The sequence below is a fragment of the Rattus rattus genome, chromosome 5, assembly GCF_011064425.1.
Source record: "Rattus rattus isolate New Zealand chromosome 5, Rrattus_CSIRO_v1, whole genome shotgun sequence".
In the NCBI taxonomy this organism is placed as follows: Eukaryota; Metazoa; Chordata; class Mammalia; order Rodentia; family Muridae; genus Rattus; species Rattus rattus.
This window is the reverse complement of record NC_046158.1, coordinates 16933543-16955560: the sequence shown is the minus strand read 5'-3', so window position 1 is coordinate 16955560 and position 22018 is coordinate 16933543. Positions and strand designations below refer to the sequence as shown.

General features: G+C 42.0%; 1 protein-coding gene across 2 annotated transcripts in view; it reads left to right on the top strand.

Moving 5' to 3' along the window:
• The first annotated feature begins 4529 nt into the window (after nucleotides 1-4529).
• Ppp6c (protein phosphatase 6 catalytic subunit) overlaps nucleotides 4530-22018 on the top strand; it is a 32399-nt gene continuing 14910 nt past the window's right edge. The window contains exons 1-2 of one of the 2 annotated variants that reach the window (XM_032903243.1): nucleotides 4530-4719; nucleotides 21296-21391. In XM_032903243.1, the coding sequence (XP_032759134.1) occupies nucleotides 4645-4719; nucleotides 21296-21391 (171 nt within the window). In that variant the 5' untranslated portion in view covers nucleotides 4530-4644. Of the gene's footprint in view, nucleotides 4720-4842; nucleotides 5137-21295; nucleotides 21392-22018 lie in introns of those variants that run through there. The other variant, XM_032903245.1, reaches the window with a different exon arrangement.

Sequence of the window (22018 nt, the reverse complement as noted above, 5' to 3'; positions counted from 1 at the left end):
ATACAGATATAAATATACAATTTTATCTTCAGTATATTCTGGAATTGCAAAGAAGCAGGCTCCAATGCCAGTGAAGGAATGGATGTGCTAGCAAGGTAAGGGGAAACAGACAATGAGCAAAGGTTTCCTTCTTCTATGGTCTACATAGGCTTCCAGCAGAAGGTGTAGCCCAGATTAAAGGTGTGTCTTCCCACCTCGGGATCTGAATCAAAGCTGTGTGTTTTCCTACCGCAAAGGTCTGGATTCACCCACTTCAAACCAAGCAAAAATAATCTCTCACAGGTGTACCCTCCATTTCTGGGTTACAGTTCATTCCAGATGGAGTCAAGTTGACTCACGCCTGTACCCCAGCATTCATGGGGTATGTATCGTTGGAGACTCAAGCCAGCAACACATCACTCACGCTTTATGTATCCTGGGAGTTTCATGCCTATAACCCAGCACTTGTGTTGCATGGACTGTGGGGGCCTCAAACCAATAACCCAACACTCAAATGCATGTACTGTAGTGGGGTCGTTGCTATAATTCAGCATCCATGTGATAGGTACTATTGGTAGCTCATGCCTATAACCCAGCATGCATGGTGTGTGTACACTGGAAACAAATGCCTGTAACTCCAACACTCGTGGTGAATGTGACTATGGGAAACACACACCAGTACTGCAGCACTCAAGCTCATGAACTATGGGAGGCTCAGACCTGTATCTTAGGACTTAGTGTATTCACTGTATTAGACTTAACCACTAACCCATCACTCATGGTTCATATACTGTGGGAGGCTCACACCAATAATTTAACAATATATGTATGGGTCCATGGAGGTAGGGTGGGAACGGCAGCTTCACGTTTGCGGGTTCTTTCCTAGCCATTTCCTTTCCATCCCCTCTCTCAGCCACATCTTCACATGAAAGAATTCAGGTGCAGGGAGAAATGGCTACCTGCTTTCCACTAATGTGGCTGGCCAGAGACGCTGCCCTGCCACAGCCCAGGGGCCTTCAGGATAGGGACCCACTCTCCTCCAAATGGTAGAGCCTGGATACTTCCAACCCAGCACCAATTAGTTACGACTCATTCGGGATTTGGCTCCACCCATAGGTCGGGGCCTCAGGTTCCTGAAGCCTGTCCAGGCCAACAACTTTTCTCCTCAGGTCTCTCCACAGCTTTGATTTCCTTCCAGGAAGGCCTGGAATCCTGCTTACTGGTCAGCCTCCGATCCATGACCAAATTCCTTGTTCAGACTGAGTTTGTTACCGCGGTCCTTAGTAATGACTTCTGAAGGGGAGGGATGGTCTGGAATTCTTGTAAACCAGGCTGACCTTGAATTCTGCTCCAGCCTCCCAAGTGGGATTTATCTGCATGCCCCAGGACGCGAGGCTTTGCCTGTGCAAGTTTGAGGTTGGTTCAAGCTGTGGAGCCTAAAGTGGGTCATTTCCATAATTGCCGTTTGTGGTTACAACCCGTTCCAAGACCACAGGCCCTTAGCCTTTCGGGAGCTCATAGGCTGAGCAGAGATATTAAACATGAACAGCAACTAGGAGGTTCTATTGTAAAGGGTAAGGAATAAAAAGTTCACTGAAACTATTTGATCTTGGGGGAAATTATTAATGCTTTGGGCGTCTTCTCTCTGCAACACAGAAATCTTAGGATTTCCGTAGGGATTGGGGTCAGCTATCTATGGAGACCCAGAGTTGGTCTTCTGTAAAGGCCCTTATTGCTTTAACGTATAAACAAACTACCTCAGTTGCCAACTTCGTCTGCATTCTCTGTGAACTACGTCCTAGCTGTAGGTGCTCTGTGACTTTCCTCAATCAGAAACGGCTCATCTATGTGCCCATGTATGATCAGAGTACCATACTCTCATGCTGAGGGTAGAACTCAAAACAGACTAGAAACAGCTGCGGTAGTGTACCTTAAGTGGGAGAGGGCAAACAAACTCAGCTTCAAACAAGCTCCACACTAAACTGGGAGTGTCTGACAATTCTGTTCCCCTCTCTGAATCCTAGTTTACTCACATATAGAATGGGAATCGCCATACCAGAACACAGCTGTTGGGAGAATTTACTAGTGCATGTAAAAGGAAAACTTGGGCTTTAATTTTGAGACAAGGTCTCATGTAACCCAGGCTGGTCCCCAGCTCACTGTGTAGCTGAGGATGGCCTTGAATTCCTGATCCTGCTGCTTCCACCACACAAGTGCTATGATTTACAGATAAGATTCCCAACGCCCCCCCCCACTCCAATTTATTTATTTATTTAGCTTCTTGAAAATATAACCAAAATTCATGGACAAGGTGGAATTGGAGGGCTGCAGCTTCTTCACTACTTTGCCATTTTATTTCTAACACCACACCTGAGTCTCTGTGACTGCCTGTAATTATCAGAAGGCTCCCACTGACTGCCATGGAATTTAGAGGTATACACTCTGCTTTCCTTCTGGAAAGAGCACCGGGGCCAGGTTGGCTCTGCCATGTGCCCAGTATATGTGCAGACAGTGATCACTTCTCAGAGCTCCAGAATGCTTTGATGTGCCCCGGGTCTTTTGGCTTGGATTACCTCAAGAAGCCATGCTGGAGGGGTATATTCACCAGAAAAAGTAGAATATTAGATGGTTTACATTGCTGGAACCAACCCTTTTAGACTAGAAATCACATTCCTGAACTCTTGTAGGAATGCCTAAATTCTGTTTCTAAAAATGGGAGTCAAAGGGCTAAAGAGATGCCTCAAACAAAACCAACCAAAGAAAACGAAATTTAAAAATCCAAATAAGTTTGATGATGTGGCATTTGTTTAAAATCCTACAATAGTTGCCCATTGCATCAAAAGAAAAATAAATCTGTGTATTCCTTTTTTCCTCTGATCTCCAGCCACCATGGTGTGGCTCTTCCACAGAAGGTCCAGATACCCTTCGGAATGCATCAGATATCTTCCATATGACTTCCCACCTTCCCAACTTTGTTTTTTGTTGTTGTGGTTTTTGTTGTTGTTTGTTTTGAGAGAGAGGGTCTCCTGGTTGGCTGCAACATGCCACATAGACTAGGCTATCTTAGAACTCACAGTTATCTACCTGTCACCTGCCTCTTCAGTGCTGCAGTCAAATACGTGGTACACTATGGCCAGTTGATTGGTTAATTCTGTTTTTTAAAGATTTATTTATTACATATAAGTACACTGTAGCTGTCTTCAGACACACCAGAAGAAGGCATCAGATCACATTACAGATGGTTGTGAGCCACCATGTGGTTGCTGGGATTTGAACTCAGGACCTCTGGAAGAGCAGTCAGTGTTCTTAACCACTGAGTCATCTCTCCAGCCCTGGTTAATTCTTAATCCTGTGTCACCCCATCCTCCTTACTATGTTGGAATGTTTTCCTTAACACTTATAACTTTCTAACATGCTCTGAGCAATTTATTGTATTTATTGTTTATGTCTAGCAGAAGTAAATGACAAGTTGAGGACAGAGTTCTTAATACATTATTTTTTATTGTTTTATTTATTTTATGTGCAAATATACTTCTGTACTACATGCACACAGTGCCCAGAAGGTGTCTAATTCCCTGGAACTGGTCTTGTGAGTAGCCATGTAGGGCTGTTAATAGAACTTGGATCCTCTGGAAGAACAGCTAGTGCTCCTAATCGCTGAACAATCTTTCCAGCCCCAAGGACAGAGATTTTTGTTTATTTCAGCCATTGGGTATTCTAACTGCCTACAAGTGTGTTTCTGTATTTTGTTGCTATTCAATATACAGTTGTCAAATGTACAATGTTAAAGCTATAGTAAGTGTCAAGAACAGTTCTTGGCACTGGGATACGACAAAAAAACAAACAAAAAACCTTTCCTGCCCATTCCTGGAACTCACGCGCTTAATTAAGTCTGTTTTCCAGTTCATCTTTTCTGATTCCTTTGAGATTTGGGACAAGTAACACCTGCAAGCTTTGCATTCCTATCAATCTTCCGAGAATTGAATAGGAAAAAAAATCGCCAGTATTTGTACAGAATTTGGCATAAGAAATGCTTTAATAGCGCTTCCCTAGCAAGCGCAAGGCCCTGGGTTCGGCCCCCAGCTCCAAAAAGAAAAAAAAAAAGAAAAAAAAAAAGAAATGCCTTAATGTTTGTTTGTTTGTTTGTTTGTTTGTTTGTTTGTTTTCCAAGCCGGAGAATTGAGGATGTTAAACGTTTTTTCCAAACGTCTAAGCCAGGTCTTCATTAGTCCTGGAAAGACGGTAGGGTAACAGTAACCCTAACTGAAGATACTTTACAGGGTAGGATGAGAGCTAGGGAATTCTTAGTTAACCACCTCGTAGTCTTCCCTAGAAAAAGCCTCGTCTGTTTTTTCGGAGGTGAGGTCTGTTGAAGGAGAGAAAAAGCATTTCACTAAAACTACAAATCCCAGCACTCCCCGCAGCAGACAGCTACGGGTCCCAATAGGCTTTATCAGAAGAACCTCCGTGTTCTCTTGGAGATCCGCGGCCCGGAATTCCGCCTGAGAGGGAGCGGAAGAGAAGCGGGTCAGGTTTTTACGTCGCTTCGCAGACGCCACTCACGGATCGGACGTGACGTAAGGAGGGTTCCGGCTTCGGCCTCCGCCGCTGCCTCCGCTACTACCACCGCCGCCGCTGCTGTTGCCGCGGCTTGTTCTTCCTAAAATGGCGCCGCTGGATCTGGACAAGTATGTGGAGATAGCGCGGCAGTGCAAGTACCTTCCCGAAAACGACCTGAAGGTGAGCCGGGCCGGAGGCCGTCCAGCTTGCGAGGCAAGCCCCTTCCGGCTGTGGGGCTCCCGCCGGCCCGCCCTTCTCCCTCGGCGGGATCCCTACCGGGCGCCCGATCCTGGCGCGACGGAGGGCGCTCAGTGGTGTGAGAGGACCGGGTCCGACGCGGCGTGGCGCGGAGAACCAGGGGAACCCGAATTCCCCGAATGCTGTCCAGTTCTCTGAGGGGAGATCCCGGGAATGTCACGATCCCCTGGTCCCTACGGGACTCCGAGCTTAAAGACTCACTGTAACTCGCTCGGTCTCCCGGAGACGGAGCCCGGCGGAGAGGGTAGTGCTCCCGGGATGGGGTCCTCCCTGCAGAGTTAACAGGAGCTGCTGTCTGCTCCAGGGACGCGGCCGCAGTGTGTTTTAAGTCCCTGAGAGGTGGGAAGCCGGTGGGCGGGATCGATGCTACCATAATGGGAGAGAATGACAAGTCGCCTCTGCTTCACCACTCCCCTAAACTGCTTCTTAGGAGTGATAGTTTTGTTCTGATTATTTGGATGTGGATCCCTTTTCTTAGCACGTTGTTGCGCCATTGAAGTGAATAAGCGGTTGCTTATCAAGTTCAAATGTTTTTATGACCTCTGAGCTATTCCCCCGTAATTCCAGGAGTCATTTTCTTGGTTTTCCAAAAGAAGTCTTACTCAGTTCAGGTTAAGTGAATGAAGTACAGGAAGAAAGCCGTTGGTATACCACTGTTTTCAAAAGTATTTTATTTCTGCAAAAACTAGTACTTAGGACCACATTGGCTGCTAATGTCTGTTTTATTCCGTTAACTTTGATTTACTGTGTAGTAAGTCACTCTCGAGCATTTTTTTTTTCATGCTGTTTTGTAATATTTTTAATCCATGGGCCTAAAACAACTTATTTTTTCAAGAAAAATACTTTTTTCTTAATGAATTAATATTTCTCGTGTGAAGATTTTGCTCTGTTTTCCTGTCTCATCTGGTACATGAAGTTTATATTTAAATCAGCCAAAAAAAGTATGCAAAATGTTTAAGACCTTGTGTTGGTTATGTGAAAGTATTTATCTTGTAACTCACATACATGTATGTGTTACATGATTGGTATTCATATTCAACCACCTGGATCAGTCATTGGCCATTTCTTTCTGCTTGGTAATTTTTGTTTGTTTGTTTTGTTTTTGCTTTCTTCCTGAGATAAGATCTTAAGGTAGTTCTTGCTAGGGGTGGACAGATGTCTCAGTGGTTGAGAGCACTAGCTGCTTTTCTAGAGGACATGATATTTTGTAACTCCAGTTCCAAGGGACCTGATGCCCTTTCCTGGCCTTAATAGACACCAGGCACACATGTATTCCACAGACATATGTGCAAGCAAAACAATCATACACATAAACTGAGAATAAATCTTAAAAGTACCTGAGGATGACCTTGAACTCCTGATCCTTTTGCATCTACTTCCAATGCTGCACCCTAACCAACATGCCTGGCAGTACTATGCTTTTCCTTTCCAGTCCTTTTTTTTTTTTAAATAAACAAACAAACAAACAAATAAGGTTTATTTTTAATTACTTGGAGGGGGTGGAGGTTGGTGCACCTTTGTAGGCCAGAGGCACCGGATCACCTGAAGCTGGAGGTACAGGCAGCTGTGAGCCAAAGGATGTGGGCGATGGAAACTGAACTCAGGTCCTCTTTTCAGTCTTAACTGCAGAGCCATCTCTCCAGATCTTAGACATAGATATTTTGATACAGGGTATCATGTAACCCAAGCTTGCCTTGAACCCCTGGTTCTCCTGCTTTGACCTTAGTAGTGGTTTATTTTATTTTATTTTATTTTATTGTGGTATGAGGGTTGAACTGAATTTTTTTTTTTAAAGATTTATTTATTTTGTGTATATGAGTACATTGTCACTGTCTTCAGACACACCAGAAGAGGGCATCAGATCCCATTGCAGGTGGTTTGTGAGCACCATGTGGTTGCTGGATTTGAACTCAGGACCTGGAAGAGCAGTCAGTGCTCTTAATCACTGAGCCATCTCCCAGCCCTGAACTGAATTTTTTTAAAGATTTATTTGTTGTTTTTATTTATGTGTGTATGTGCACGTGTGTGAATGTATGTGCACCATGTGTATGCTGGTGCTGGCAGAGGCAGAGAGCATCCTGTTCTCTGGGTTGGATTTATAGGTGGTATGAACTACCTGATGTGGGTGCTGGGAATTGAGCGTGAGTCTTCTGCAAGAGCAGTAAACACTTAACCACGGAGCCATTTCTCCTGTTGTGTGCTTTTAGAATTAATTATTTATTTTGTTTTGTTTTTCGAGACAGGGTTTCTCTGTGTGGCCCTGGGTCAGAGTCACTGTAGACCTGGCTGGCCTTGAACTCAGAGATCCTCCATGTGTCTGTGGGATATAGGTACGTGAGCGCAGATGCCCTCAGAAGCCAGAGGCATTAGAAGCTGTCGTTACAAGCAATTGTAAGCAGCCTGGCATGAGTGCTGGGAATAGAATGCAGGTCCTCTGCAAAAAATAGTATGTGCTCTTAACTGCTGCATCATTTCTCCATCTCCACATGTATCTCTTTCTTACTTCCCCACTCTCTTTAATATCTTGATTAACTACTGGGGAAGAAAATCTAAATTTTCTGTAAATCCTTCAAAAAAGAATAGTTTCCTATCTTGGAAACATTTCATCAGATTGTGCAGCCAGTCTCTGATATAGTTTCTGTTTGCTTGGTTGCTTATTTATTTGTTGAGACAGGCTTTTGTTGAGGTTTGATCTGTTGCTGTGTTGTAATTCTGTATCCCGAGGTCTAGTCACCTCACATAAGCCAGCTTTTTTGGTGTAAACCTTGCTCCTTAATTCAAAACTATCAGTTGAGGAAAGATGCCTACTGCCTTTAGCTGGCGAGAGAGAGGTAGGTGGGGCTCCATTTGCCAGGCTTGGGGTCTAAGGTAGGCCAGTTGGAGTAGGAGCAGCCCAGGCAGAACATGGCAAGTGATATCTCAGAGATAATGACAGGGAAGTCGACAAACTAGCATAGAGGGTTGATAACTGCCCAGATGTAATGATTTAAGGCTTATTATAAATATAAGAGGAACTAAATGATCTAAGGTAGGTAGAAACCCCCAAATATTATTTACTACAACAGGGTTTTGCCCTGAAGTCCAGTCTTCCCTGGAACTCAACTATGTTGCCCAGTATAGCCTTGAATTAACTGCAATTTCAGTCTTCCTGCCTCTTGTCTCCTGAGTGTTTACAAATGTGAGTCAACATTCCTGACTATCTAGTGTTTATGAAGTTCAATTTTAGCTAGTCTTGGTGGCAAATGCATTTAGTCCAGAACTCAGAAGGAAGAGGCAAATGGATTTCTGAGTTTTGAGGCCAGCCTGGTCTACATAGTGAGTTCCAGTCCAGTTAGGGCTGCATAATAAAATTCTACCTCAAATAGGAAGGAAGGAAAAGAGAGAAGAGAAGAGAAAATTTTTTTTATTTATTTTATGTTCCTGATCTACATAGTGAGTTCGGGAGAGGAAAAAAAAATTTTTATTTATGTTGCCTGGCATAAAGTACAAACTGAAAATAGGTCAACAAAGTATTCTGGGAGACTTTATTATTTATTTTATGTATATGACTGTTTTATCTGCATGTATGTATCTATGTGCATGACTGGTGTCTGAGAGAGTCAGAAGAGGACTTCAGATCTGGAATTACGAGTGTCTGGAAGGTTGCAAACCACTGTGTGGGTGCTGGGAACTGAACATGAATCCCCTGCAAGAACAAGAGTGCTCTTAACCTCTGAGCCATCTCTCTAATCCTGAGTCTTTAAAAAAAAAAATGTATGATTTTATTTTATGTGTGTGGATATTTTACTTGCGTGTATGCCTGTGTACCATATACATGCAGGGCATAAGGGGACATTGACTGTCTTGGGGCTGGAGTTACAAATGGTTGTGAGCCACTGGGTGCTGGGAATTAAAAACAGAGCATCTGGAAAAACAGCCGGTGTTCTTAACTACTGAGCCATCTCTCCAGCCCCTAGCACTATCTTTTTTGAGGTCATAACGCCAAAATAAAAGATTCTACCAGAGGAAGGAGAGAAATAATTAGAGACATTTAATAAATATTACAGAAAGATTTATTCTTAAAGAAGACAAGTTTATTAATGTTTTAAATATTTATTTTTACTATTTTTAACTATGTATACACATGTGGGTATGTGCATGTGTGGGCAGGTGCCTGAGGAGACCAGAGATTGGATCCCATGGAGCTGGAGTTATAGATCATTGTGAACTATCTGATGTATCTGGAAACTGAATTTGGATCCTCTGGTAGAGTAATATGCATTACTTTTTAAAGTATATAGTCTTATTTTATATTTATGAGCGTTTTGCTTCTGTTGTATGTATGTGTGCCACATGTGTGTGGTGCTCATGAAAACTAGGAGAAAGCATCAAATACTCTGGAATTGGAGTTATAGACAATTGTAAGCTGCCATGTGGGTTCTCTGCAAGAGCTGCAAGGACTCCTAACCATGAAGCTATATCTTTAACCCTTTACTTGTATTTTAAGTTAATTATAAATGGAGGCATTAAAAATTTATATTTCTAAATGGATTTGTAGTACTCAGCTGAACTGGACATGGTTAGATCACTAGTACTGGGAATATTGAAGGAATGAAAGTAAGCAGACATTGGTGAAACATCTTACTGGGCTTATATCTATAAGAAAAACTCCAGAATCCAACAAAAAGTACAAATTTTCTAAGCTGTAGTTGGTAAGTGCATTCTAATGCATGTGTATGCACATTTTTATGTGCTGAGGCCAGAGGTCAAGCTCAGGTATCTTCCTCAGTCATTATCCCCCTTGGATTTTATAGTTTAGTTTGGGTTTGTTTGTTGAGGTTTGGTTTTGTTTGAGACAGAGTCTTTTACTAGATCTAGCGCTTGTAGATTCTGGTAGGCTGGCTGACCAGGACCCTAAGGAATCTGAAATTGCAAACATGTACCACCATGTTTGGTTGGTTGGTTGGTTTTGTTTTTTTTTTTTTTCCCCTAAAGTATAATATAGGTAGATTATGGGAGTTGAACTGAGGTCTTCATGTTTAGGACTTTACTGGCCAAACCATCTTTCTAACCTGAAAGTACAGATTTCATACCCAGTTGAGTAGAAAAATGATAATTATAGTAAATTCTAGTATATAATTTAATATAAAAATTGTAAAAAAAAATAATAGCTTAAGATGTTTCATCTGTTAGGTTGGGAATCAAATATAGCATCTTGTGCTTGCGGGTGACACCTCTGTCACTAAACTGTAACCTGAATCTTTGAAGTCTTACCCTTACTTTCGGAGAGAGGCCTAATTCTGGAGAGATGGCTGAGATTAGGAGTACCTGTGTTCAACCCCAGCACCTATATGCAACTCAGAACCATCTGCAATCCCAGTCTTTGAAGATCTGATACATCTTCTGGCCTCCTTAGGCACTGAACAAATGTCTTCAGACACACATATATTCAAGAAAAACACACATAAAATAAAGAATAAGATTTTTTAGAAAAAGCATTTTGGGAAGATGTAGAGTGCCTCAGTGGTAGAGTATTTGCTGAGAATAAATGGAGCACTTGACTTGATCCCCAGCAATGAATAAAACCAGACTTGGAGGCAGAGGCAGGAGGTTCACCATTTCAGGGCCATCTTTATATAACAAATTTGAGGCTAATCTGTGGTACATGAGATCCTGTCTCAAAAAGTAAAAATTGAGAAAGCTATAAAATTGAGATTTGTCACCTCTCTTTTTGTTTCATTTTGTTTTGTTTTGTTTTTTGAAGTCAGAGTCTTGCTATGTAGCCCTAGCGGGGCCTTGAACTCACAGCAGTTGTCCTCATTGGTCTTCCTTGTTCTGGGATTGCAAGTGTGCATCCCCTTGTCTGGCCACCATGGCAGGATACACTATGCTTTTTGTTTAATGTTAAATGAGTCTCTTCTAAAGCCTTTTTGATAGCTGGCAGCTTGTTTGACTGTGTCGCTTCAGAGTCAACTCCTGTGTCATCTTAAAATATTCTGTAGCAGTGCTGCCTAGTATAAACATGCCTTCAGTTTTCTAGTAGCTACATTTCCATAACATATGAAAATAAATAAAAGGGGCTGGGGAGATAGCTGTGCTTAAGTGTGTGCTGTTCACATAGAGCACCCAGGTTTGGGTCCCAGAGCCCAGGTTGTATTGGTCACAAGCACCTGTGATTCCACCTACAAGGAATCTAATGCTCGTTCTGGCCTCCTCGGGAATATGCACTTGTGGGTGAATGCCATTGCCCTTAGAGGGACGTGAGGAAAACTAAAGCAAAGCATTGGAGCAGAGGCAGAGCTCTCGAGTTCAAAGCCAGCCAAGCAACACAACCTTGTTTCAGATACAACAAAACAATAAATTAGAGTAAAATATATCTTGGTTCTTTGGATGTGACTCAGAGAGCTTGATGCTCTTGGCAGAGGACCTGAGCTTGGTTCCCAACACTTATCCACAGAGGATGATTCACATCTGCCTATGATTCCAGCTCTAGAGGACTCACACCTCTGGCTTTTTGGGGGCACCTGCGCTCAACATGCACAGATCCACATCATACACATAATTTAAAATAAAGATAAATCTTTTAAAAGCAGGTAAAATGAATATTTATACCAATTTCATCATGAAGTGCGTATGCCAGAGAGACATAGAAACCATACATACTGCACAAGACCTGACTACAGAGGCTCTGTCTCTGTCTCTCTCTCATGTGTATCTGTGTTTCCAGACTTACTTAAACTCGATGTGGCTAAACAAGTGCTGAGATTGCAGGCATGGAAAGCCATGCCTAACTATTTTCTTAAGTAGCCTCTTGTGTCAAGTAATATGTCATATGAGTACCAAGGATAGAAGTAGATGCACCTTTCTCTCCCTTTGGAGGTCTCTCAGTATAAAAGATTGGAGAGAGAAAGAGATGATCCTTGTACAGTGTAGCAGGTGCTCTAATAGAGGGCTAAACTCAGAGCCTTGAATGTGAGTTCGTTTCTGTTTTTAAGACAAGGTCTCACTTTAGAGTTTGGCCTTGTTTATAGTAGTCTTCCTGCTTCTGCCTCTCTGGTGCTGAAATCACAGGTGTGCACCTGAGTTACATCTACACACACACACCCATGTTTATAGATACTAGAAAAAAATGTAGTTTTGAGATATTGCTAGTATATGGCTAACTAAAAGGAAAGGTCAATTTAGAGACAACTTACAGAGGTAGATCCTTTGTTTTTGGAACAGGATCTCACTATGCAGCCCTGGCTGGCCTGGAATTTGCTAGGTAGTCTAGACTAGTTTCAAGCTTGAGAGATCTACTGGCCTCTGCCTCCCAAGTGCTGTGATTAAAGGTCAGGGCTCTATGCCTGGCTATAGAGAGACACTGTTTTGTTGGTAGTGGTGGTGGTTTTGTTTGTTTAGTTGGTTGATTTGGTTTTCCAAGACAAGGTTTGTCTATGTAACACCTCAACCTGTCCTAGAACTTGCATTGTAGACCAGGCTGTCTTAAACTCACATAATTCTATCTCTCTAGTGCCGGGATTAAAGGTATGGGCCACCACATGGGACTAAAGATACACTGTTTTATATGGTAAGAATATGACAAAATCTTAAAGGTGTCTGAATGGAATTTGAATGTCTGGATGATTATTTTGAAGGAATACTCTTGAAGGATTTTTAAGGTCAGTAAAAGGAAGGTTTTAGAAATAATATTCTGGCAGCATTACGGACCATGGACAGGAATGGGACATGACTGTCAGAAACAGGTGTAGTGGTGAAGGCCCAGAATACCAGCACCTAGGAGATAGAGACAAGAGGGTCACGAGTTCAAGGTCTTCTTCAGCTACATAGAGAGCCTGAACTATATAAGACCCTATCTCAAAACAATAATGACGATATAGATTATAGATATATAATTTTGAAGGTCAAGAGGGAACAGGGAGTCAGGGGCAGAGAATAGAATGGTAGACCATGAATGTATATTTTGAGGAAGACATAGAGAAGAGAAAGAAGATTTTCTAAGAGTGGAGCCATGAAACTGTTATTGTCTGAGATTAAGAATTAATTAAATGAAATCATGCACCATCTTCCTGGTGGAGCTGAGTGCCCGAGGTGGGTCAGAGGGTGGAACATCAGAGTAGCAGCAAGTGGACATGTGCACAGAGCGTGGTCAGGTGCCTACACTGAAGTCTCAGGTTTCTGGGAACTGGTCTGGGGCACAAAGACAGCCTTCGACTGCCACCCACATCCACTTAGTGGCATGTCAGCCAAGGTCTGTGGCTTAGCGGCGATCCTCAGGAGTTCAGCCTGGCTTTCCCTTTTACAGTCTGAAGCCCCTGACTCCAAACAGCAAGTATGGGAAGCTGAAGGGGTGGTGAGAATCGCCGTACTAACCATGCTGCATGCCCTCACAGGGGCAGGACACCATGCTCAAGGCTATGTGAAGGTTCATGTGGCCATGTGGAGGTGCTCACAGACACCAGAGATGCTGATTGACTGAGTAGAGTGACTTAGGTACAATCCTCAACTACCTGCAGGACAGGTCGGTGCCCCTGCCAAAGTGTACCAGAAAACTCGGGGATGCTAGGTGAAGCCTGACTACCTAGTACAGGGCCTGACTGAAGACTGTCGGTTGGAGATGTAGGGTCTTACCTTATTCTATCTAGTCTGGAATTTGCTGTGTTAGCCAGATTGACCTGAAACCCACAGGGATCTACTTCTCCCTCCCAAGTGGAGAATTAAAGATTATGCCCAGCTTCCAACTTACTTTTTGAGACAAGGTCGCACTGAAACTGGAATTTACTGGTCTGTCTAGGCCTTCTGGCCAGTGAACTGAAGGGACTTGCCCATCTCCACTTAAGCAATGAGATTACAATGAATGCCATAACCTTTTCACATGGAGGCTAGAAATCTGAACTCAGGTCTTCATGATTATATGATGTATTTTATTGACTGCACCATCTCTCCAGCCCCACCATCTATTATTTTTAGAGCAGTATTACCAACTATAGAAATTTAGGAAATAGATCATTTGAAAAAAAAAAGCATCAATTTTTTTGTGTGTGTGTGCATGTGCATGTATGTGTATCTATTCAATAAAATGCATGTACTGTTTAGTATACTGCTTTTATTTTTGACATTGTTAATAATTGGTATCTTTCTATGTAGTTAAGAACACTGTGACTGCTCTTCCAGAGGTCCTGAGTTCAGTTCTCAGCAACCACATGGTGGCTCACAACCCTCTGTGATGGGGTCTGATGCCCTCTTCTGGTGTGTCTGAGGACAGCTACAGTAATTTAGATATATATTTATTTAACTGAATATGATAGGGAGTGGAACTAATTTGCACTGAGTGTGAGATAAGAGTTTTTAGATTGTGACTTTAGGATAGTAAGAGAAGCCAAGTTTTCCACAAGCCATACAGCAAACAAAGCTCTGAGGGGGCCACTGCAGTGCAGTTGCTGATGTGACAAAGGATACATACTGAAGCTTCAGACTTTTCTTTATTTTGTGGGTACTTGATAGGAACTTACATGCTACTTCTGTTACTTGTTCAGCTAGAGATGGAAGCCAGGATCCTGTGGTTAGGCAGCTCTCTCCACTCAGCCATATCCCTAGCTATGAGCACTTCCTGGATCAGAGATGAAAGGTAGTGCTTAGGGACATTGCTGTCTAACTCCTCATTTGGGATCTACGGAACTAGCATTCGTAGGAAGCAGTTATAATCTCACTCTAGTTAGTGTACTTGGGTTAGATGAAGGATAAAGACTCCTGTCTAAGTAGTTGACATGTCTTCCTCAGGCACTCAGCCTCTGAGGCATACCAGGCTTCTTGGTGATGTTCTTTAGTTTATGGTACAGGCTATGGAGCAGAGTGTGGGCAGTTACCAAACAACTTGCAGTTTGGAGTCATTATGGACTGCGAGATGTAGCTTCAATTGGGTTCAGATTCTAGCATATTGGACTGTGGAAACTGTGGAGCCTTTCAGGATTCCATTAGGATTATGATCCGTTTTAAACATTTATTAAGTGATAACTTCTTTTGTTACAGAAAAGATAATGGGTGTTTTCCAGAGATGAGTTCAATAGAGTAGTAAAAAGAATAAATAGGTTGGAATCAGCAGCGAAAACATGGTATATAAAATAAATGCTGCAATGGCTGGGTCACTTTCTAAAAACTAGACACTTAAGCATTCTAGAAGCTGACTGGCTAATTTTAGAAGATGAGGTTTTTTTTAAGACGACATAAGCCAGGAGCTCAAGAAAAGCACTGTCCTGATAGAGGGAATGTTGCGGTAAAAATAAGAAAGCAACAGAACTGGTTCCCATGAGTATCCTGGTGGTCACTAGTTCCAGCTGCATCCGGTCACTGGAACTAATGCTAATTCACCTCAGATTAGTATCTCTCCTGGTGGCTCTCTGTTAGCCACAAACTTTCTAGTTCCAGCCACGTGGTAAAATCAAGACTCAACAAACTGTAACCCAACAATCAGATTTACATGTTAAATCCTCAATCTACAATAAATCCACACAATAAACTTACAACCAGTTGATAAGGATAACCCCCCCCCACCTAGGTAAGATATAATTTGCCCATCTAGACACACAAAGTCCTGTACACATCCATCCCTTGAGAAAAGTCCTAACAACCAGTAATATGTGCGGAGAAGAATCTTAACATCCACTACCATGTTCTCTCGGCTGCCTCCTCCTCACTCCGGTCTCTGCCTCTAAAACTTTTCTCCCCCCTTCCTTCTCATCCAGTGATAAGCCTCATTCCTGCCTTCACCTGCATAATGACATCAACCTACAAGGGAACAGAGGCACTGCTCCTCAGGTTTGGGCACAGTCTTGTGTGTTGTGTTTATAGTCCACACAGTGACACACACTCCATGGAGGTTTTATTCAGTAATGAAAACATGTTACTACAGATTGATTACATGGCATTAAAGTATAATTCAGAAGAAAAGAACAGTTGCAAAAGGAAGGTGGTAGGATAAGAGTGAAGATAGGCCTCCCTAGGTAGAGCCTCTTAAACTTTTCATTCTCAATCCCTTTTAGTCCAAGAGTTCTGTGAAACAGACAGTTTTCTTCATATTTTTAAAATTACTTTAAAACAAGTCCTTGGAAGCCAAGTGTCGTAACACACACCCAGCATTTAGGAGTCAGAGACTGGCAGATCCCTGGGTTTGATGCCATCCTGGTCTTACAGAGTGAGTTCTATTCTAGGACAGCCAGAGTTACACATAGAAACCCTGTCTCAAAAAACTATCGTCAGAAGAAAAGGAGGAAAAAGAAGAGGAGGGAAGGAAGGAAAGCGGGAGAAGAAGTAGTAATACAGTAGTAGTAGTAGTAGTAGTAGTAGTAGTAGTAGTAGTAGTAGTAGTAGTAGTAGTTGCCATTCTTGAAGTGCATGTATTTTATCACTTATTAAAGTAGAAGCAAATTTGCATACTAATAAAATGAATGTGTTGTTTATAAGTCTAAAGAGAATATTTGATACTGTAAAAACAACATTTTCAGTTTTTTCAGTGTTGATGCATATTTTGATGTTAAAATGATATACATAGTACAGAATTACAGAACTGTTTGAGAAATTGTTAGAAATTCTGATTCTGTCTTAATCCCAAACCAAAGTTAACTTAGTGATTTTGAGAAATTGTGTTGTATACTTTTGATCACAGTCCCTGGAAGGCAAAAGGCAGGCAGAGTTAACCTGGTCAGGCAGGTCAGCCTGGTCTACATAGGGAGTTAAAGGAAGCCAGGACCCTGGAGGGAGGGAGGGAGAGAAGGAGGGAGGGAGGGAGGCAGGCAGGCAGGCAGGCAGGCAGGCAGGCAGGCAGGCAGGCAGGCAGGCAGGCAGGCAGGCAAGCAAAGAAAAAAGAACAGGAGTAGGAGGAAGAATTGAAACTAAAGTCAGCCACTCAAGAACAATTTTTGTTATTTAACCATTGATTTTACTTTTTATATTGTTAAAGATTTATTTATTTGTTTATTTATTTATTTATATGAGTACACTGTAGCTGTCTTCAGACACATCAGAAGAGAGCATTGGATTCCATTACTGGTGGTTATGTGGTTGGTGGGATTTGAACTCAGGACCACTGGAAGAGCAGTCAGTGCTTTTAACCGCTGAGCCATCTCTCCAGCCCCCTTAGTTTTTATTTTTTGTTTCTTTGAGACAAGGTCTCGTAGCCCAGGTTAATCTCCAGCTATATAGTTGAAGGTGTTCTTGAACTCCTCATCCCTTTTCAAAGTGCTGGGATTATAAGGGGTACCCTTGTGTCCAGTTTATATGGTAGTGAGGGTCAAACACAAGGCTTTGCAAATATTTGGCTGCAAAATCGGGGATTTTTCTCCTGTCCCCAAGCTTCTGGAATAACAAATCTGAGACTCAAACTATTCAGACATCTTGGCCATAAGGTTTGGCTTATTCTCCAATTTGCTAATAAATTACTCATCACATTATTCTATTCTAAGTTCTTCCACATGGTTGGTTACCTCTGCTCAGCCCCTATGCTTCTGTCCTCCGTGTCCCTGGGCTATTCCTCTCCCACCTGGCTCACTCTCTGAATCCTACTGCCTATCAGAACTCCTTCCTCCTATTATCTGCCTCAGCAACAGGCCAATCAGCTTTAATTGACAGGTGCTTCATCCATATAGTACACAAGAGATTTTCTCTACATTCCACAGACACTGCTGAATGAACTGCATCCTTAGCTCTGCCCTAACTACATTCTAACCTTTTTGTAGATGCATTTATTTTTTAAATCTTATATTGTACTCATCACTTTATTCTTCTATCAAACTACTTTAATTATAGTTGCCTTAAGAATATGCTTTAATAACTGATATGTCAATAACTTTAATATCAGTATTGTTTTCCACAATTAGTCTAGTAAATTTTGCAGATTTTTTTTTCCTCCAGATAAAGTTAGTAGTTTTTAAGTTGTCCTGCCATCCAGTCCTGCCAGGGAAATCACTATGTTAGTTAAAATTATGCTAAGCTTCCATATTAATGATAAGAAGGATTTTCAGCCTAATGTATTAAGCAGCACTCAGCAAGCAGTGACCTTTCCACATTTCATCTGAAATATGATTACTGCCTCCCCCTATTTTTTATGCCTAGGAGGTGGCTGATACTGAGGGCTGCCCACTTAGAAAGCATTTCCACTTAGGCTCTTCCTGTTCTGCCTGTGCTTATACTTGCTGCCTGGCCTAAATGTTTATTTATGGAGACTGTTTTTATTATCCTTCATTTTCCCTGAAAAGCTTGAGGCTGACTGTAAGCTTAAGATAACTTGTGAGAGGTCATAGAGTTAATTCAGCAATGAGACCAAGATATGACCACAATTCATTCTGCTTTAGTAACCTGTCCTAAATCAGTTTTTCTGTACTCTTAATAGACGTGAAAGAACTGCTAGCCAAACAGACTCCATTTATAGACTAGAGGGGAATACATGTTTTAAATGAGAGAACTACTCTATACCAAATACTTTCCTCCGCTAAGAGGCAGCCCTTACTGCAGTTAGAATAGATCCATAGTTATGGTTATAAATCAGGTTATATTAAATTTAAACCAAAAATATTTCTGGGTGTTCCCAGATACATTAAAAGAGAATGAAAAAAAGAAAACATGTTGGAGAACCCTGAGAGAGAGGCCATATTTCTTAGACGAGCCTCATTCCTGCTGCTTTGGGAGCAAGGTGCCTCAGACTGTGCTGCAGAGCTGTGCTCCTACCCAGGAACAGCACAAAAGCTGAGAAGCACGGAAGCCATCTCTCTCTTGTAATTGTTTTATTTATTTCCTGTTCTGATACAGGGTCTTTATTGTGTACTCCTGGCTGGCCCAGAGCTCACTGTGTAGACAGGTTGACTTCTGTCTCCTGAATGTTGGAATTAAACACGTGTGCAACCCCTCTCCCCCGCCCCTAGCTAGTTAGTTTATCGTTAATGTGTGTACATGTGTCATGGTGCAGAGGATAACTTGCAGGAGTTGCAAGGAGTCAGTTCTCTTTCTTCCACCGTGTGAGCTCTGAGGATCAAGCTCAGCTCTTCACTGTTGGGAACAAGTGCCCTTACCCCATTGAACTGTCTTTTCTGTTGCCAGTAAAACCATTTGTAAAATCATCTTAGATACCTCTGGTGACACCATTTAGTGTACAGCCATTTCCTGTTTCTCCTTCAGTCACGAAGACGTCAGATTCGGATGTGTTTCACAGTAGCCTAGCTTCTGGAAAGAGGCCCCTGCTGACAGGCTTTACTGTGCTGCTCTCACACAGGCCAGCCAGGTTCACTTGCTTCCTTCTATGGTGTGGGAACTGAATCCCAAGACAGTGCCAAGAGTACCCCCTTACACAAGAACACTCCCTCTCATCGCCTTTTCAATTATTTATTTATTTCATGTGTATGGAAGTTTTGTCTTCATTTATGTCTATGTACCACATACATGCCTGGTGCCCCTGGAAGCCCTGGACTGGAATTGCAGATGATTGTAGACTGAGCTGCCACGTCACTCCAGACCAGGTGTTTTAACGGATTATTTTGAAGATTGTTCTTAGAAAACAATAGGCAATCTGAGAAAACAAATCGCACAGATGATTCTCATTAAATAAGCATACTCATTAAAAAGTGTAATGATTAAATTAGATGTGGGTGCGGTTATTTTCTGCAGCTCTGGAGATTAATTCTGTTGTCCTGCTGGTTTTTTGACTTGTAGAGAAGGGAGGAGATTCAATGGTAATGAAAGCTGCCCTGTAATCTGTAAATCTACAGTAGCAACCAAATACTGGAAACTGATGGGATTTGGTGGTCTTCCCTTTGCAGGCACAGCAAGTCCCTGTAATAGGACAGGCACAACTGTCTGATCCATGTATGCACAAGTTAGCGGATGACTGTAGATCCCTTTTCTGTTTTGATGACTTTTCTGCATTAACATTCTCATTTTTTACTATCCTGTCAAAATTGTGAGACCATACTCTTGCCATCCTTGTCTGCCTCCAGCATCTGCTCTGACTTCCCAGTGGACCCTGCAAACCATTCAGCTGAATACTGGTCAGCGCTGGGAGCCCAGCCCCTTGCTTGCTGGCTTTTTTCATTTTAGGTTTTTGAGGCAGGATCACAGACAGCCCTGGCTAGCCTAGAACTCTGTGTGTAGACAAAGCTGTTGTAGAACTCACAGGGATGATTCTGCCTCTGCCCCTGGAATGCTGGGATTAAAGATGTTTGCTGCCACACCTGGCTCTTTTTTCTTTCTATATTTATTATGTGTTTATGTGTGTGTGGGGGGGAGGAATATGCTATAGCATGTATGTGGAAGTCGGAGGACATCTTGTGGGAATTGGTTCTCTCCTTCTGCCTTATGGATCATGTGGATAGAACTCAGATTATCAAGCATGATGGTAAGTGCTCCAACCTGCTGAACCAACGCTCTATGACCTGGCTCTTCATTTCTCTAATTTTACCAGTAAAGAATCTGTGCAGGGACTGGAGAGATGGCTCAGTGGTTAAGAATGTTGACTGCTCTTCCAGAGGACCTAGGTTTAATCCCCAGCACCTACGTGGTAACTCCAGTTCCAAGGGCTCTGATGCCCTCTTCTGGTCTCTACAGATACCAGGCGTGCATGTGGTGCATGGACATACATGCAAGCAAAACACCTATGCATGTAAGATACAGTAATAGTGTTTTAAAGGAATTTTATATAACTGGGTGTGCTGTACACTGTAGTCTGCAAAATGAAGGCAGAGGATGGGTTCACATAGTCTGGTACACGATGATTGAGGCCAGTCTAAGGTACATGAGACCCTGTCTCAGTCTCAAACAACAGCAGTAAAAGAATTGTATGTAAATGGAATCATGTAGTATGTTTGGGGTATTTTTTTCCTGACAGTGAAGTCCCTTGAAATTTAACTCAGGTTGTTGTATGTCAATAGTTCATTTTGAGTTGTATTCTGTGTTATTCAGATAGATCACAATTTTCATGGGAACTTAGTGTAATTCTCGGGTCATATGATGAGTATACAGTTTTAATTCTTTTTTTTTCTGGAGGTGGGAGTATGTCACAGGCTGGACTGGAATTCTCTGAGTAGGCCAAGAAGGGCCTTGAATTTTTGATCCTCCTGCTTCTCCTTCCCAAGGTTTATAGGTTATTAGCTTTTATCTGCTAATTTAAACAAAAATTAATTATTTTTATTTTTTATTGAATGTATAATAGTTTCTTTTCCATCAAAAATGAAGGACTTGAGGTTGGGGAAGCTAGTGGGTTAGCTCAGTGGTTACGAGCACCTGCTGGTCTTGCAGGTCACCTGCGTCTGGATCTACCACCTCATATATTAACTTCAGGGATCTGCAGCCACCACAGGCAGGGTACATGCAGGCAGAATACTCATTCAACAAAATATTTTTTGAAGGAAATTGTTTTTTATAAAAATTAGTCCTTGGTTGGTTTGTTTGGTTTGGTTTGCTTGTTTTGTTTTGTTTTTTACCTTTATTTTTAAAACTTGTTGTAAAACTTGGCATTTTCTTTCCTTTCTCCTTTCAGCGGCTATGTGACTATGTTTGTGATCTGCTCTTGGAAGAGTCGAATGTTCAGCCTGTATCAACGCCAGTAACAGTGTGCGGGGACATACATGGACAGGTAAATTTCGCAAGGAAGTTTTAGTGTTTGTACTGCCAGTGATCCATTGTTTCTAACTTGTGCTGCAAAATAAACAAAACAAAACCCAACTGGCGATTAGGTGGTGTGAGTCTTCATGCCATGAGTGGTTTTTGGTTCACTGGCAAATAAAAGCAGTGGTCAAATACGTCATGACCTTTTTCTGAATTCCACTTGTAAAGTATACAGATGGCTGTGTTGTTCTGTGGAACAGTGTGGGCATTCTGTGAAGGTAGAAGATGCAAAATATAAGATAAACACTAATGGTAATTACAGGTAACATGAAGTGGTTGGATTTTAAGCACTTTCTTGTTCATTCAATTATGTCTCATTAAAATCTGCTAATTTCTTTGCTGAGAATGAGAATAGCAAAGATTCAGAAGAGAAATATTGCATAATTTTATAGCAAGTCACTGGTAGAATGAGATGAAAGCGATTTAGTTCATTTTTTTTTTCCATTGGGACTGTAGGACCTGAAATACCTGCTAAAATTTTTTCATTTTTTTTAACTTTAAATTTTATTATTTTAATTGGACGTGTTGTGTACTGTAATGTGCATGTGTGTGCAGGTGTGCTTTGAGGCCAAAGGAGTTGGATCTCCTGGCAAGG